The sequence below is a fragment of the Carcharodon carcharias genome, chromosome 2 (assembly GCF_017639515.1).
Source record: "Carcharodon carcharias isolate sCarCar2 chromosome 2, sCarCar2.pri, whole genome shotgun sequence".
Taxonomy (NCBI): domain Eukaryota; kingdom Metazoa; phylum Chordata; class Chondrichthyes; order Lamniformes; family Lamnidae; genus Carcharodon; species Carcharodon carcharias.
In genome coordinates this window covers 200299806-200317181 of record NC_054468.1, presented here as the reverse complement: position 1 = coordinate 200317181, position 17376 = coordinate 200299806, and the positions used below count along the sequence as shown (strand labels likewise).

Here is a 17376-nt window from a genome sequence, read left to right as displayed (position 1 = left end):
CGCTGTAGCCTTTGACACAGCTGACAACACCACCCTCCTCCACCTCATCCTTTAAGAACTTCCTTAAAATCCGCTTCTTTCTAACCAAACTTTTGACATCCTTCCTAATATTTCCATCTTTGAATCAGCATCTATTTAATCATGATTATGTTCCTGTGCAGTGTCTTGGAACTTTGTTTATGTAAATGCAAGCTGTATTGTTTTAGATGTATCACTAACTATCATCCTTCCCATTTAACTTCAGATCTTCTTCCAAGCCAATGCATTAAAGGGAAAACTGGTGCTAGTTGCAAAGAGGCAGGCAACTTACACTGCTCCTTGGTGGTAAGCTAGTTAAATTCTAGGTTTATGCCGAAAGACATTTGGGAGTCTATAGCTTTGGTTCATACCTACCTGCAACTAATTTCTTTGTGATTAAATGAAGTGTGCTGTTACAGGGATAGAACAAGTACTCTAAGGCAAGTAAACTAAACTAATTATATTGGATTTAGTTTGGTTAAGAGCATTATTGTTTAGCATTATATTAGTTTTCTGAATATGAGGGGTATCCATTGACCGAAGAAATACAAAATTGCAAAAGGAGGATTCCATTGCATAGGTGAAAAATGTATTTATGATCTTTAAATGTCAGCAATTTCTATGAAACACTGCTTCCTGCAGGAAAGACTGATGTCTAATGTGCATCAAGTTAGAAGGATCACTAATAAGTTTGCACAAAGCTTGAAGTACAGTATTACATTCTAATTCTAAAGCCTGTTACTTAGGCACAGTCAATTGACTTCCCCGCTAATCAGTAGCACCAGTAAGCTCACCGTCCTTTTCAGACAAATTAGTCTCTTTGTTGGTTTTGTTCTTTCTGGCTGAACAGTCTAGCTCTGGCTCTTGTACGCTTTCTCACGATATTGAATTATATGAACGAAAACCAAGTGATTATCAGATTCCACATTCCCAGTAAGGTTGGTATAGGGGTATGGTGGAACTTAATCCCTAGATCCAGGGTCTGAATGAGTGTTTCCATAACCATCTTCACGTCCGGATGAACAATCAGAATCTGGTTCAGCTCTGTTCTGCTTCCTGAAGCCAGGACTTGACCTATTGTCAAATGCAAAGCTTATACCTTTTTATACTTGTGTTATTCTATTGACAAAAGAAAGTGAACACAAAAATGAAGCTCTTTCCATTGCATTTCTTTACAATCAGAAGGTGTATTGCACTGCCAAATCTATGACTGTTTTAGAGATGGAAATGGAAGACGTCAGTTCAAAAATGTCCTTAAAAGTTTTGCTTATAATTAAATCTATTGTGTTCCAACCTGAGATTTAGATCTACCTTTGAATAGTAAGGAATAGGAATTAAATAATCTTAGAAGTTAATTTAGACACCTATTGCAAAAAAAAAGGGTTGCTTTGAAGAGGTTATATCAACACAGGCCTTGTGTTGCAGTCTACCCAAGGAAGGCAAGTAGTGAAAATAAGTTTATCACCATGGCATTTAAGCCCTCAAAGACACAGCAATGGCCTAATGTATTCTTATTTAATATGATCCAATGCTGTCAAATCATTAATTACTGCACATAATTCCATAATTTTTCTCATTAATCACCACTTTATTGCCAGCAAATTAAATAGATATTATTGGGATGACTCCTTTTGCAAGGTATTCAAAATGGACATGTTGAGTCCTTTTTTCTTTTCCATTGGTTGTGAGACACTTAAGGCAATAACTCCTTTTCATTACCACTGAATTTAAAATTGCATTTTTTCAATCTACTGCTTTATGACACATCACCAGCAGCAGGGTAAGGTACTCACTCATAAATTGGTGAAAATTATCCAAATTTATGACTTTAGCATTCAGCAATTTTGCACTTATCCTATGTAGAGAAACTTGGAGGTAAATACAGTGAATACAAACAAGTCCACACACATCAATTTTCAGTGAGTCCAAATTACTATTCTAGTCAAAGAACATATGAAAGCAACCATGACCTAGAAATTAGAACACACATGAATCAGGAGCATCATCCCAGTGCAGCAGATGCTACATGCACCTTATGAGACTGGCAGAACAGCTGCAAATTGGTCTGTCAACCTTACTTGTACAGTATTTCTGTTCCACTTGTCTCCACAGTAAGGTATTTTAAAAACCATCAAACTTGTGTTTCAGGTGGCAGCCTTCAGCAGACCCTTCAAGAATTATTGATTTACAGCTAGGCAACAGAAGAAACTGACACATGTTACAGTCATCCTCGTACAATTTCATAAAGGGGTATGAGACAGGCATGCGGCCCCTGATTTATGTGCTGTAGGCCAACAGCATTGGGTTGCTTGTGAGAAACCAACTCAGGGGAGGCAGATTGCTAATTTAAATACATTGATAGATGGCTAATGGATTTTTAAGAGGTTTTTTAATTTTAACTGTGGCTGAATGGGTTTCCTGGAACTTGCCAAAGTTTATTTTTGTTGTTCATGGGATATGGGCATCGCTGGCTAGACCAGCATTTATTGCTCATCCCTAATTGCCCTCGAGAAGCTGGTGAGCCAAGTGATCTCCATTTCCCTCTTGTGATGTATCAGATCAGCATGGGTACTAATTATGCTGAATTAGTTTGGACCTTAGATGAGAACGAGAGGCCCAGCAGCAGGAGCACCAGCAGCAGGAGCCCCAGCAGGCTTCTTCCCACAGGTCAGTTGCTCCATAAGAGAGAGGGGGTGAGCAAAGAAGTGCAGCTTACTGGAGACAATATCCACTACATAAGATGTACAGGTAGAAGACCAGCTTCCTGGACATGTCTAAACACCACTGCCTCAGGAGGCTCAGGGTCTTGCATCATGTCATGGCAGACATTTATAGCCTGTTGGAAGAGGGCTACTGACAAGTGGAATTGAGTACAGATGAACACTGTGAAATCACCAATAAACAGCATCTCTTCAGATTTTATAATGGAAAGAAGAACATTGATAAAACATCTAAAATTGTTGGGTTGATTATTCTTCTTTGAGTAACTCCTGCAGCAATGCCCTATGGCTGAAAAGATTGGCCTTCGACAACCAAGCCCATCTTCCTTTGTGTTAGCCATGACTCCAGCCACTGGAGAGACTTTCCTTTCACTCGCCCAGCTGATTTCAGTTTTGCTAGGCCTCTTCAGTCACATGTTGTCTTCCTTTTGCATCCCTACCTGAGTCGAAGTTTTAATAAAGGCCATAACTTAGTGGCTCTGACAGAACCTCAACTGAGAAATTCTAGAAGTGTCACTGGATGGCATTATTGATGACTCCTTTCATCACTTTATTGAATATTGGGAGGATGCTGAAAAGATGGAATTAGTGGGGTTAGATCTGTCCGACTTTGTGTAAATAGAACATTCGAGGGTAGTTTTTCACATTTTTAGGTAGATGCTAGTGTCACAGCTACACTGGAACAGTTTGGGTAAAGGGACAGCTGATCTGTTTGTGAAGTTCCTCAGTCAGGATGTTAACAATAATAAGACTTTAAGTTGAATTGTGGCTAATGCCTGTGTCACAGATGGAATGTATGTGCTCTCTTACTGCCTCTAATGTGAAGGGGTGTTTCTTTTCTGACCCCTGGAGTGTGTATTCCAATTAAATTACTCAGCAGCAAGCTTTTGTGAGTTTGAATAATATTATTTATTCAAATACACTTACCCCAAATTAACGCAATGTCACACACTTGGTCTCACACACGCAGACATACACACATAAAGTTTGGATACAGATAAAGAAAGTGCACTTTTACAGACTACAGTTAATTCAGTCTCTCATTTACAATTTTTGGACTCCCACTTGGCAGGCCTTTGGTTTCTTGAATGGACTTGATCATTTAAAGTTGAAATGAGGATCCTGTAAAGTGAAGGGTTCACAGCAGGTTGTTTCTTGTTGTTGATTATCTGGCAGGTTGTTTCTCGTGTGAACTTTGAAACTGGAACAGGTTAAGTACTTTGGCTGTTTGATGACTTACAGCTAGTTTCAGAGTCTGATTCTCAGAGTGGCTGCCGATGATGGTTTTGATAATCTGCTGGATCCTGGGGTTATAAGGGTGCAGTCCCTGAAACCAACTTTGATCACATGGCAACTGGGTTCACACTTCTGAGGCCCACCAGTCTAGTTTGGATGGGGGAGGCCATTGTGATACAATGGAAAGTTGATAGTAGCCATTGAGTTTCGATCTTCCCTTTTGTCCATTATGAAACATGGTGACACCAGTCTGGAAACTCCATAGTCTTTTGGTGTTGGCCCATCCTTAAACAATGAGATTTGAAAATTCCACAGAAGGCTGTGAGATACCCTCACCTATGTTCATATTTTATTAGGTATTTGCCAGATACTTGACACTGTCTGTAGTCTAAGGGCCAAAAGTCACATGATTTGTGGCAGCAATTTTAACAGCTTGTTTGTGTCCAATTTTTAAAATTGACAAAGTTCATAATACGATAAGCCTGTAATGGGCATGACACCTGTGTTGTGAAATCAAATTTGTTACGGTTATTTTGTCACATAAACCAGCTTAATTTATATATTAGGATATGCATGTTGACAGATTTGTGAATTCCATTCCTCAATAATTCTGAATCATCCATCACTTTCTTCAATACTCAGCACAAGGGCACATTGGACCATTTCGTATTCACATTCCAAACACACCCACTCACTTCTTCTTTGATCTCTTCAGGCTGTCCACTGCAGCATTCTCCTTGCACTTGGAAGCCTTTGCATAATCACCAACTTCTTTTAGGACTTTTTTTTACTTCACACTCCATACATTTTCTGCCCATTTGACACCTCTTCACCCTGTTCACATCCTGATTCTTCTGCTTCTCAGCATATGCATTAATAGAACAAGTCCCACACATCTGCATTCTTCGTTTCCACAGTCACTTAATAATCCTCACCCTCTTCTACAGAATGAAACAGTGTACAGTAATTGTGAGGAGTGAGAGTGGGAAGGTCCAGCTAACTTTATGCTCCTGAACAAGCTGGAGTATCAAACCAAATAATCTGTGGGCTTGCCAGAACTGTGTGAAAAAGCCATGTCAAGCTTGAGCATACCACAGAACAGGGTCTCTGATACTAAGCACCGGAAAAGTACACATTCAGCCAGCTTAACTACATCAACTCACATTTATGATGTATGTCTTTTGCAATTGTGCAGCCCTCTAAAGCCATCTTAACTCTTCTACCTTTTCTCTTTCCTCCTAGATCCTTTACAAGAGTCAGAACCCACCCACCCCCCACAAGAAGACACCTCAGAGGAGGAATGTCCTTCTAAGGAGGCAACATCACACACTCCATCACTCCCAAGCAATGTTTTATTTAAGTGGCACAGCCATGCAGCAACACAAAAGTTCCCATGCAGGCAGAATAAAAGTTCTATTCCCTTTTAAGTTACCATACATGTACATCCATGCAAAAAAAAAAAGGCTGGTGTACTTAAGTGGGCTCCACACAACAAAATAAAATTAGAGGATACTTGCTCCCAAGCACCAGTACAAACATTGGCTTTCAGGTTGGGTTAGAGAGTGAGTCAGAGGGATTGGCACATGGTGATGCACCGAGCACTAGGGTGAAAGAGTAATAATCCAGGGGACTATAATACAGAGGATGAGATCTTTTTCCAACTGTGCAGATGAGGACAAAGATGAGGAATTAATGCAAAATCATGATTTTTATACAAAATCATGTGAAGGTGTTTCACCGCAGCAACTGAAGGTATGAGGGAGTTCGTAACCAGCCTGAATAGTGTCATCTCAGTCTACCATGGAGGGTGGCCACCTAAAGGAATGCTGCAGCTGAGCCCTCGCAACAGGAGCCCATGTTTGCGTGCTTTGCAACTTTAATGGAAACACAAACAATAGTGATGCAATCTCTGGTCTCAAACCTGCTGGAGATAGTTATCTAATCAGGAGAGGTAAATGTCCACCTTGAACAGAATGGTGGAGCAAGTTGACAGAGCTTTCAAGGAACCAGTCATCTTCTGCAGTTCACCCTGCTGCAGATCAGTAGAAATGGTTAGCTCCAGCCTTATTTGAGTGGCAGGTGTTGCCCTCTCAGGATATCAGCTCATTTCCCCCCTCACCATCCCTATTAATCAATACCTACTAAAGTGACAGAAAGAAAGCTGAAACAGGTTGGCCTTGCAGAAGCTGAAATGCTGAGGTCTGCAACAAGACTTTCTCAGCCTCACCCATAAGTCACTGATCATTGTCAAATTTTAGTATTCCCATATGAATAACAGCTGCCTTTACCAGCTCTACAGAAACCACTAAGGGAACACTTCCTGTAGGTAGAAGAGTGAGGAAACCTCTGTTAATCACAATGGATTCAGCACATGGTGTCAAGAGATTTTAGTTTGATCTTCAGTTTGTAAATAAATTCAACACCTTTTTTCATATTTGGGAGTTTGGTGTATGGTCTCTTTTTATTGCACCAAGTTAATCTGCATCGTCAGGATGCCAGTGATATAGAGAATGGTTAGACTTTTCAATGATGCAGAATGCAGAGAGGGAGAAGAGGTGCAAGAACTGTTAATGATGAGGAACTTCTTGTCACCTTGCAAGTGAGTAGATTGTGCAGGTCAGTGAAGGTGATGAGAGGTCAACTGCTCCTTGGCCTCTGGGCTGACAGGTGCTATGGTGCCCTTTATTCTTCAAGTTCTTTCTGACAATTATTCAATTCTTCCTCATCAGACACTGCCTTTGGCTGTGGCTGTGCCTTCTCCAGTCCCGGTTCTCATTGTGTAGCTATGTTGTGCACAATGCAAATGTGGTACAACCCACTTGTTCTGGAGCATGTTGCAGGGAGCCCCCAATCAAAAATCTCAGCTTTAAGGTGATGTAGCATGCTCAGTGATGCCCCTTACTGTCCTATGGCCCGAATTTTTAGCTCATCATGCGAGCGCAATCGGCAGGACCAGAAGTGCATGTGAAATCTGCTCCTGCCTGAGATCGGCACCCGAGAGCAATCATGCGCTGGCCGGCCAGTTAATAGCTGGCCAGCGCAAGGCTCGCACAGAGGGGGCCCCTGCTGACAGGCTTGGGGAGCGGGGAGGAATAGCGGACGACATGCTGAAGCTGGTCAGCTCTGCGGGCGGGGCGGGTTTAAAAACGGATGAATAAAGGGATGAAGATGAAAAACAACTGTGGGAGAGCGTGGTGAGGAACTTTAAAGATACAATTTAATTTGAAGAGCGAAATAAAGTGAAACTGTGCAAGGAAGATTGCAATGTCCTCAGGAGCCAGAGGCCATTGAAGAAGGCGTAGAAATGCCGCAGGCCAAGCTGGCACCCGCTTCTCTGATGTCTGCCTGTGTATACTCATGAATGCTGTCAGTGATCACCAGGAGATATTGCCGCCATGAGGTGGCAAGAGGAGGACTCCACATCTCACCAAGAAGGCTTGGTCAGACGTGGCAGCACTAGTCGGCAGCCGGGGGACGGGGGTTGTCCGAACGACGTGGGTGCAGTGCTGGAAGAGGGTGAATGACATTCTCCAGTCTGAGAGTGAGTAATAAAGCCCCATTTCACCTTGAATAAATGTGTCTGTGTGGGCGCACTTCTTGGGGCTTTTGAGTGTAAAGCCACGAGCTTAAGTTGGCACATCTTCCTGTGCCCTTAAAGACTGTGTGCGGCTAGAAAGGACAGCGGGCATGTCTGGAAGGTGGGAGTCCTGCAATGTGCTGGGCTATCAAGCCAGCGACATTAGGTAGGAGGATACATTGTTCAGGCATACAGAGGGCGGAGCTAATGAAATCACTATTGTCATTACATGAGTCACAATGGCCAGGAGCCAAGATGAACTGGTGGGGGAGTACAAAACCTAGTTTTTTTTAATTCTTTCATGGGATGTGGGCATCACTGGCTAGGCCAGCATTAATTGCCCATCCCTATTTGCACTTGAAAAGGTGGTGGTGAGCTGCCTTTTTGATCTGTTGTATTCTCTATGGTTTTATACTCCCACAGTGCTGTTAGGGACAGAGTTCCAAGATTTTGACCCAGCGACAGTGAAGGAACAGCAATATACTTCCAGATCAGGATGGTGAGTAGCTTGGAGGGGATTTCCAGGTGGTGGTGTTCCCACGTGTCTGTCACTCTTGACCTTCTAGATGGTAATGGTCGTGGGTTTGGAAGGTGCTGTTTAAGGAGCCTTGGTGAGTTCCTGCAGTGCTTCTTGTAGATGGTGCACGCTGCTGCCACTATGCGTGGTGGTGGAGGGAGTGAATGTTTTTGGATGAGTACCATCAAGCTTGCTGCTTTGTCCTGGATGTCAAGCTTCTTAAGTGTTGTTGGAGCTGCACTCATACAGGCAAGTGGAGAGTATTCCATCACACTCCTGACCTGTGCCTTGTGATGGACAGGCTTATGGGAGTCAAGAGGTGAGTTACTCGCTGCAGGATTCCTAACTTCTGACCTGTTCTTATAGCCACAGTATTTATATGGCTATCCCGATTCAGTTTCTGGTAAATGGTAACCCCCAGGATGTTGATGGTGGAGGATTCAGCAATGATACAGCCAATGAATGTCAAGGGGCAATGGTTAGATTCTCTCTTGTTGGAAATGGTCATTGCCTGGCACTTATGTGGCGTGAATGTCACCTGCCACTTGTCAACCCAAGCTGGATATTGTCCAGGTCTTGCTGCATTTGGACATGGACTGCTTCAGTGTCTGAGAAGTCACAAAGCGAACATTGTGCATTCATCAGCAAACATCACCACTTCTGACCTTATGATGGAAGGAATGTCATTGATGAAGCAACTGAAGATGGTTGGGTCCAGGATACAGTACCCTGAGGAACTCCTGCAGTGATGTGCTGGACGTGAGATGATTGACTTCCAACAACCACAATCATCCTCCTTCGTGCTAGGTATGACTCCAACCAGCGGAGAGTTTTCCCAGTGATTCCCATTAACTCCAGTTTTGATCAAATGCTGCATCGATGTCAAGGGCAGTCACTCTCGGCTCACTTCTGGGATTCAGGCTGTAATGAGGTCAGGAACTGAGTGACCTTGGTGGAACTCAAACTGGACATCAGTGAGCAGGTTATGCTGAGGAAGTGCTGCTTGATAGCACTGTTGATGACCACTTCCATCTGATTTAGCAGATGGAGGAGCAGATCCTGGAGCCGGTATGCGAGCATGAAGCGAGATCCACTGGTCGCAGAGAGACAGGGGTCTCAGAGGAGGGTAAAAGTGAAATGAACACAGAAAAGATTGTGAGAGTGAATGAGAACTAGAGGGCAATGGGTGTAAGGCTGACAAGTGAAATCTACTATTCCTTTATGTCTGCCCATTCAGAAGTATTTGCTTAGCTAGATTATTAATTTCAGAATCATGCATATATTCTGAACTTTAAATGCTAATCTGTACTCACAGTTGTTTTTCCTCCATCAGATGGATCATCCCCAAGACCACTTAATGATCTGAAAGGCCATCCATTGACACCTGAGGAAGACGAACGGCCAGATGCACCTGCATCACATCCTCTCTCTGTACCTTGCGCCACCTCAGATACAGGCACTTCAGTGGGTTTATGCACTCTGGCACAGATGGTTGAACACACTGGGGAAGGCACGTCACACTTCTTGAGGAACTGTTGGAGTCCCCTGGTCCATTGGTTGGGTAAAAGCAAAATGTCAATATCTAGATGGGTCTCCATGAGAGAGTGTGGATGCCTAGGTGCATTATTGAGGATTAGTAGGACTTTTGAAAGATGGGTTATTTTCCCTCAGTTAAGTGTGGACCTCTGGCAGAAAGCAATTGGCAAACCAGTCTTCACATATGACTGCCGTAACCCAGGCATTGCTGTTAGCCTTCCAAAAGACTGGCAAATGAGATTTATTTTTCTCTTTTAAAAACGTGAGTTTTCTGATGTATAAACCAGCATTGGTTTACATTTAAAGCCAATCACATTGGCATATACAGGAGCTGTCTTTTCTTCTTTTGAATAAAGGTCCTACTTGGCATCTTCTTCCAGAACAGGCCAGTTTTGTTTGTGTTGAAGACCTGGTCTGCCTGGTAGCCTTTGTCCTCAGTGTATTCCTGTAGCACCTTGGGAAACTCTCCTGCAGCTGCTGGCCAGCTGAAGGAGCCTCACCCACCAACTTCACATTATGCAGCCTGAAACACTTTTTTAAATGATCAAACCATCCTGTGCTGGCTGAGAATCCTTTTGGAAGTCAAAGGAGAGGCACCTTCTGCACCACCTTTGTTATCGTGGGTGACAGCAGCACTACCCTCTTTACTACTCTCTTGTGCTGGCACCATTCAAATGCTTTGTTTCAAATGATTGGACCATTAACTGGGGTCCTCCTTTGATGCTGGTGCTCTATCCACACGTTGACTAACTTCTCCATTTCCTCTCCTCAGAAAAATTAACTTGACAGTACAACTACCAGAAACGCTAACACTGGGCATTATTTTTTCTTCAGACTGACTAATGTATCTGACTGTGGATTCATTGAAAGAGTATTCCCTGGCCAACATGGTAGCACTTGCACCATTTTTCGGTCTATCTAAGATTGTGACTTTTTGTTCAAGTGCCATCGCTTTCCTGGGACATTTTCTGCTTGGCTCTGACTCACTTGTTTTTAAAGTACTGTACCATACATGTATTGCAAAATACTGGTTGGGAGTTACTGTATCCTGCAAATAACAGCAAACCATGTGCAGTTAGGTGAAAAGATTTAAATGTTAAATTGTGGATGGGCGAAGATTTGGGGTCACAAACCACGATCAGGTATACAAACATTTTCGTATGAGTAAGTAAATTCACGATAGAGGGGGTCATGAATGGTGGGAGTTGACTGTATATTGCCATCATACATTAATAAAATGTGACCTCTTTTCAAATGCCTTTGTGAGAGTAAGGTAGGATGCCTGCAACTCAGAGCAAGGCATCGATTGGACAAGATAGTGTATTTCAGAAGATAAGATGGTGCCAGGAGGGCTTCATGAGCTTTCAAGCAATCAAGTGTCCGGTTCTTTGAAATGATTTGGAGTCTTGACTTTGGAGGTCTACTGGAAGCTCCTTTGAATCAAAGCCTCCTTGGTTTCCCCGGCTCCCAAAAGCTGCCTTATTGCTGGATCATCATTATGACCTTGTGGTTGAGCAGGTTCTTCCTCCGGATCAGCACTAGAAACTTCCTCAGCAGGTTCTGGAAGCACATTACTTTCTTCATCTTCCATCTGATATCCCCATGAGAGAGCCAGGTTGTGCACGGAACAGTACACAACCGCATGAGAGACACATGTTCCAAAGGATATTGCAGGGATCTTCCAGAGTGGTCCAGACAATGACGCCACATTTTCAGGAGGCCTATTGTACTCTCAATGATAGTTCTCATGGAGGCATGGCTTCTGTTGTGCCTCTCATCCATGGGTGTTCTTGGATGTCTGGTCAGTGTCATTAGCCACTTTTTGAGAGGATATCCCTTATCCCTCAGCAACCAGCCATCCCAAGTGTGCAAGGGCTATGAACAGCCTTGGCATTTGGGAGTGATAGAGAATGTATGATTCACAGCAGCTCCCAAAATATCTGGCACAAACCTGCAGGATCTGCTATTGGTGATCATACACTAGCTAGACGTTCAGAGAATGGAGCCCCTTACGATTTACAAAGACCTGGCTCTCCAGCAGATGCCTTGATTGCACATGTGCGCAATCAATGGCTCCTTGAATCCTTGGGAAGCCTGCAATAGCTGCAAATTCTCTGGAGCGCTCTGCCTGGCCGTCCTTGTCTGTCTTCTAATTTATACGACCCTTCTGAACAGTGCATCTGTCACAAGCTATATGCAGCTGTGTGCTGCAGATTGTGACACTCCGCACAGATCTCCAACAGACCCCTGGAACGAACCTAAGGTATAAAATTTAAGGGCAACAGTTACTTTTAGCGCCACTGGCATTGGGTGCCCATGCACACAGTTGGAAGCTATCTTGGCACCTATCACGTAACATATTAAGGTTACTGTCTCCCTTGAGAGGTGGATCTTTCTTCAGCACTGCACCTTGGTCATCTCAAGATAGTTGAATCTCAGCCTGTAGAAATTTCTGGCAGGGGATTGGCACCTTCTCCTGTCCCTTCTCCCTTGCAAGGCTTGCTGGCCTTTGACCCCTTCAGGTTGTGCTCATTGGTCTTAAGGGCAGATTGCATGACACTGTCTGTGGCCAGCTGGCCTCCTCTCCCTTCTTGCCCCCTCCTCCTCATCTGAGAAAGTGCTTCCAGCTGAATAAACGATGCCTATTTCTAACCTTATACTTTTCAGAGGTTTAACCCTTATTATGATGAGGCCTGTATGTAAAAGCCTTTGGAACAATTTAAGCCTCTTAAACTACATAGAAAATGAACAGAATGCTTCACTAATTAATCAGTAATGCTCAGACTAACAACTCACATTGAAACTCCTACCTTCTCACTTCTCCATTTCTTCTGAGCTTCTTAACCTGCCCTGGATGTAGAAAGTTGAAACTATGTGATTCGTACCTGCTCATGCGCCAACCATGAAACTGAACAGGCCTCTCAAAATTCCTGTCAATTGGCCCCTCAATAGGCCTTTAATTAATGGCAGGCACATTCTGACACATGTGCATGCCCGCCTAGCATAATCTTTCAATGCGGGAACCCCTCCTGACATTTAATGCTATTAAATGCTATTTAATGCTATGTAAGGAGTGCTGGGTGCCTGCATGGGCGACATTAACTTCTGGCCCATGGCTCCATTGTACCTATGATGCTCAGATGTGATGGAGTTTTGGAGATGTGTCATTAGCCAGGTGTGGAGAGGGTACTTCCTGCCTCCGAATAACCATCCTCTAACATTCCTGGAGGGGTGGAATAGAGGAGAGATGGATGAGTGATTTAGGATTAAATCATAGTGGCAGCTCTAGCAAAACTATCTCAGATTTGCAGTTCTTCAGCAATGGTCACAGAATAATTGGACATTGGTGGAATGCTAGGCTCCCCATTTCAATAAGGTCGCCTCTCATTCTTCTAAACTCCAAGGAGCACAGGCCCAACTGACTCAACCTCTCCTTATAAGAAAATCCCTCTATCCCCAGGATCAACCTAGTCAACCTTTTCTGGACAGCCTCCAATCCAGTATATTTTTCCTTACATAAGGGAACAAAACTGTTCATAGTATTCTAATGTGTGATCTAACTAGTGCCTTGTATAGTTTTAACAAGGCTTTGCTATTTTTATACTCCATTCCCTTTGAAATAAAGGCCAACATTCAATTTGCCTTACCTATTACCTCCTGAACCTATATGCCAGCTTTTTGGGATTCATACAAGAGGACCCCCAAATCCCTCCGTGCTGTAGCTTTCTTCAGTCTTTCTCCAGTTAAATAATATTCAGCTCCTCTATTCTTCCTGCCAAAGTGCATAGCGTCATACTTTCCCACATTATATTCTGTCTGCCACATTTTTGTCCACTCACTTAGCCTGTCTATATCCTTCAGTAGACTCTTTGTTTCATCCTCACCACTTGCCTTCCCACCTATTTTTGTGTCATCTGCAAACTTGGCAATAGTACATTTATTTCCCTCATCCAAGTCATTAATATATATTGTAAATAATTGTGGCCCCAGCACTGATCCCTGTGACACTCCACTAGTTACAGGTTGCCATCCTGAAAATGCACCCCTGTATCCCAATTCTCTGTCGTCTATTTGTTATCCGATCTTCTATCCATGCAAATATACTACCCCCAACACCATGGAGCACATCACATATTTGGGAAATATTTCCTCAAAATAAGCTTTAGGCTGCACCATAAAAGTTGGAGAGTCTAATAGAACAATGTTCACCTATGAACCAGGTTCTTGCCACTCATCAGTATGATTAAAGGCCAGAGCAAAAGCAGACAGGCATTGCTCCAATACCTCAAAATATTCAGTGTTTCTGCCAGTAACATAATCATGTAGCATAACAATCATATCATTCAATTTGAGTTTGTACATTCGGATCTGTAATCATTCTACTCACACTCACTGGTCAAAACTAGCTACCCTTTACCCTGTAGTTCTGGAATCTCCATGCTCAGACTTCAGTTGAAGACACTGATGATGGACAGGATGGTATCAAATTCCACTGTGGTTGATTTTTTACCACATTCAGGACTTGACCCTCTGACAGATCCTTAGAAAACTCAGCAAATGACTTGAAAAAGTGAGTTAATGCATCCTTTTAAGCAGCAGAGAAAATAATGATATGCAATTGCGTTGAGAATTCATACAATAATATTACATTAAATAATTTCTAGGCTTTGGTCAGGATATTTAAGGTTTGCGTCTTGTTTTTAATTATGAACTAATGAGCATTGAAAAGGGAATTGAACATGTACTTGAAAAGACAAAGTGCTTCTCCACTTGAAGCCTCTGCAGTGGAACATATGATTTTACAATAGAGAGTATCAACAAGGCAAACCCTTGCCCTAGTATTTTCATGATGCATGATGGGTCCCCATTGCTTTGCAAGGCACTTCACCTTTAATAAGGAAGGATTTCAATGTGTGGCCTTTCTGCAATACAACATACTGAAAGCAGTAATCTGAAAATGTTTCCATTTCAGTTGATAACAGTGTCTACAAGAAGTTCCCAGGAAGTTCAAATTCAGGAAGGAATTCCCTGCTGCCAGGCAATGTACATGGGCAGGCTCACTACCCAACACCTGCACGCAGGCGCCATCGGACCACCTTCAGTCAAGAGCAACTGGAACATCTGGAGGCCACATTCAGTAAAAATCATTACCCAGACATCTACTGTAGAGAGGAGCTGGCCAAGATCACCAAACTTAATGAGGCACGCATCCAGGTCAGAGTTCGAGATTTTTCAAACAGAGCTATAAGCCAAATTAAAATGCTAAATATAAAATGTGCAACCATGCAATAGATTTTTGTTATATATTTGTATTCTACTTTTCATGTTAATGACTTAGTAATGGTTCTCCAGTTCATTGACCTTTTTATACATGAAATAGTTCTAATTCTACCCTTTAACTTTTTGAAAAATATGTATTATTGTAAGTTTAACATCCTTTCATTTGAGTATTGGCAACACATTGCAATAAGATATACTCTTATAAATGTATAACCATAGATGCTACAACACTGGTATCTACCTGGCAATGTGGAAAATTGCCCAAGTATGTAATGTACAGAAAGAGCAGGACAAATCCAACATGGCCAGTTACCACTCCATCAGTCTAATCTTGTCATCAGTAAAGTGATGGAAGGGGTCATCAATAGTGCTATCAAGTGGCACTTGCTTAGCAATAACCTTCTCACTTACGCCCAGTTTGGATTCCGCCAGGGTCACTCAGCTCCTGATCTCATTACAACCTTGACCCAAATATGGACAAAGAAGCTGAATTCCAGAGGTGAGGGGTGAGAGTGACTGCCCTTGATATCAAGGCAGCATTTACCCGAGTGTGGCATCAAAGAGCCCTAGCAAAACTGGGAGTCAATGGGAATCAGGGGGAAAACTCTCCACTGGTTGGAGTCATACCTCGCACAAAGGAAGATGGTTGTTGGAGGTCTATCAATTCCATTCCAGGACATCACTGCAGGAGTTCCTTAGGGTAGTGTCCTAAGCCCAACCATCTTCAACTGTTTCATCAATGACCTTCCTTCCATCATAAGATCAGCAGTGGGGACGTTCACTAATGATTGCACAATGTTCAGCACCATTTGCAACTCCTGAGATACTGAAGCAGTCCAAGTCCAAATCCAAATGCAGCAAGATCTGGACAATGTCCAAGCTTGGGTTGACAAGCGGCAAGCAACATTCCTGACAAGTGCCAGGCAATGATCATCTTCAACAAGAGGGAATCCAACCATCACCTCTTGAAATTCAATGGTATTACCATTGCTGAACTCCCACTGTCAACATCCTGGGGGGTTTACAGAATCACAGAACTGTTATGGTGTGAAAGAAGGCCATTTGGTCCATCATGTCTGCAATGACTCTCTGAGCATTTTAACTTAGTGCCAATCTCCTGCTTTTTCCCTGTAACCCTGCACATTGTTTCTATTTAAATAATCATTCAATGCTCTCTTGAGTGCCTCTGAACCTGCCTCCACCACACTTCCAGGCAATGCATTCCAAACCCTAACTACTCACTATGTGAAAATGTTTTTTCTCACCACGCATTTGCTTCTTTTGCAAAACACATTAAAACTGTGCCCTCTGGTTCTCAATCCGTTTACAAGCGGGAATAGTTTCTTACTATCTACTATCTCCAGATCCCTCATGATTTAGAAAACTGCTATCAACTTCTATCTATCTTCTTAGCCAAGTTCTCCAATCTTTCCTCATAACTGAAGTGTCTCATCTCTGGAACCATTCTCGTTAACATTTGACCAGAACCATTGACCAGAAACTGAAATGCACTAGCCATATAAATACTGTAGCTACAAGAGCAGGTCAGAGGCTAGGAATTCTGTGGCGAGTAACTCACCTCCTGACTCTCTAAATCCTGTTCATCATCTACAAGGCACAGGTCAGGACTGTGATGGAATACTCTCCACTTGCTGAGATGAGTGCAGCTCCAACAATACTCAAGAAGCTTGACACCATGCAGGATAAAACAGCCTGCTTGATTGGCAACAGATCCACAAACATTCACTTCCTCCACATCAACGCACAGTGGCACCAGTCTGTACCATTTACAAATGCACTGCAGAGATTCACCAAGGCTCCTTAGATAGCACCTTCCAAACCCACAACAAATACCATCTAGAAGGATAAGGGCAGCAAATACATTGAAACAACGCCATCTGAAGCTCCCCTCCAAGCCACTCACCATCCTGACTTGGAAATATATCACTGTTCCTTCACTGTCGCTGAGTTAAAATTCTTTGGCAGGAACCTGGTTATTTTGTTGAAATCCTGAGGTCCTGCTGTGTTAACATAGTAACGATTGGCAAGAGTTTACTTTTGGATTGGTTGCAAATCTTGGATTTGTTTGGCTGAAAGTTAGTCTGCTGTATTTCATTGGTATTGAAGCAATAGGTATTCTGTACATACAATATGCTATGTCTACTTTTACTCAGGCTCAGAAAGGACAATATCTCTAACACTTTACTTGATGCCTGAACTGCTGTCATGAAACAATTGCTGAAACCTTCCAAGCTGTTGTTAGCTCCAGCTTTACCTTTGCCCACACCCTCCTTACTGGTCTCGTGAGTTCCATTGTAAACAATCTCCAATTCAGCTGACAACAACTAGCATTTGTACAGCAATCTTAATGTAGGGAAATGTCCCAAAGCGTATTACAATCAAAAAATAAAATTATGCCAAGGTATATTAGGAAGGGCTTGGTCAAAATTTTATGGAGGGTTTTAAAAAGGGGGCCAAGATGAAGGAGTATA

General features: G+C 42.8%; 1 protein-coding gene across 1 annotated transcript in view; it reads left to right on the top strand.

The window, feature by feature from the left end:
- The window catches only part of prop1 (PROP paired-like homeobox 1), a 134501-nt gene that overhangs the window by 113531 nt on the left and 3594 nt on the right, over positions 1-17376 (top strand). Inside the window, exons 3-4 of the mRNA XM_041207335.1 lie at positions 7375-7515; positions 14577-14818. Of these exons, the coding sequence (XP_041063269.1) occupies positions 7375-7515; positions 14577-14818 (383 nt within the window). The remainder of the gene's footprint in view (positions 1-7374; positions 7516-14576; positions 14819-17376) is intronic.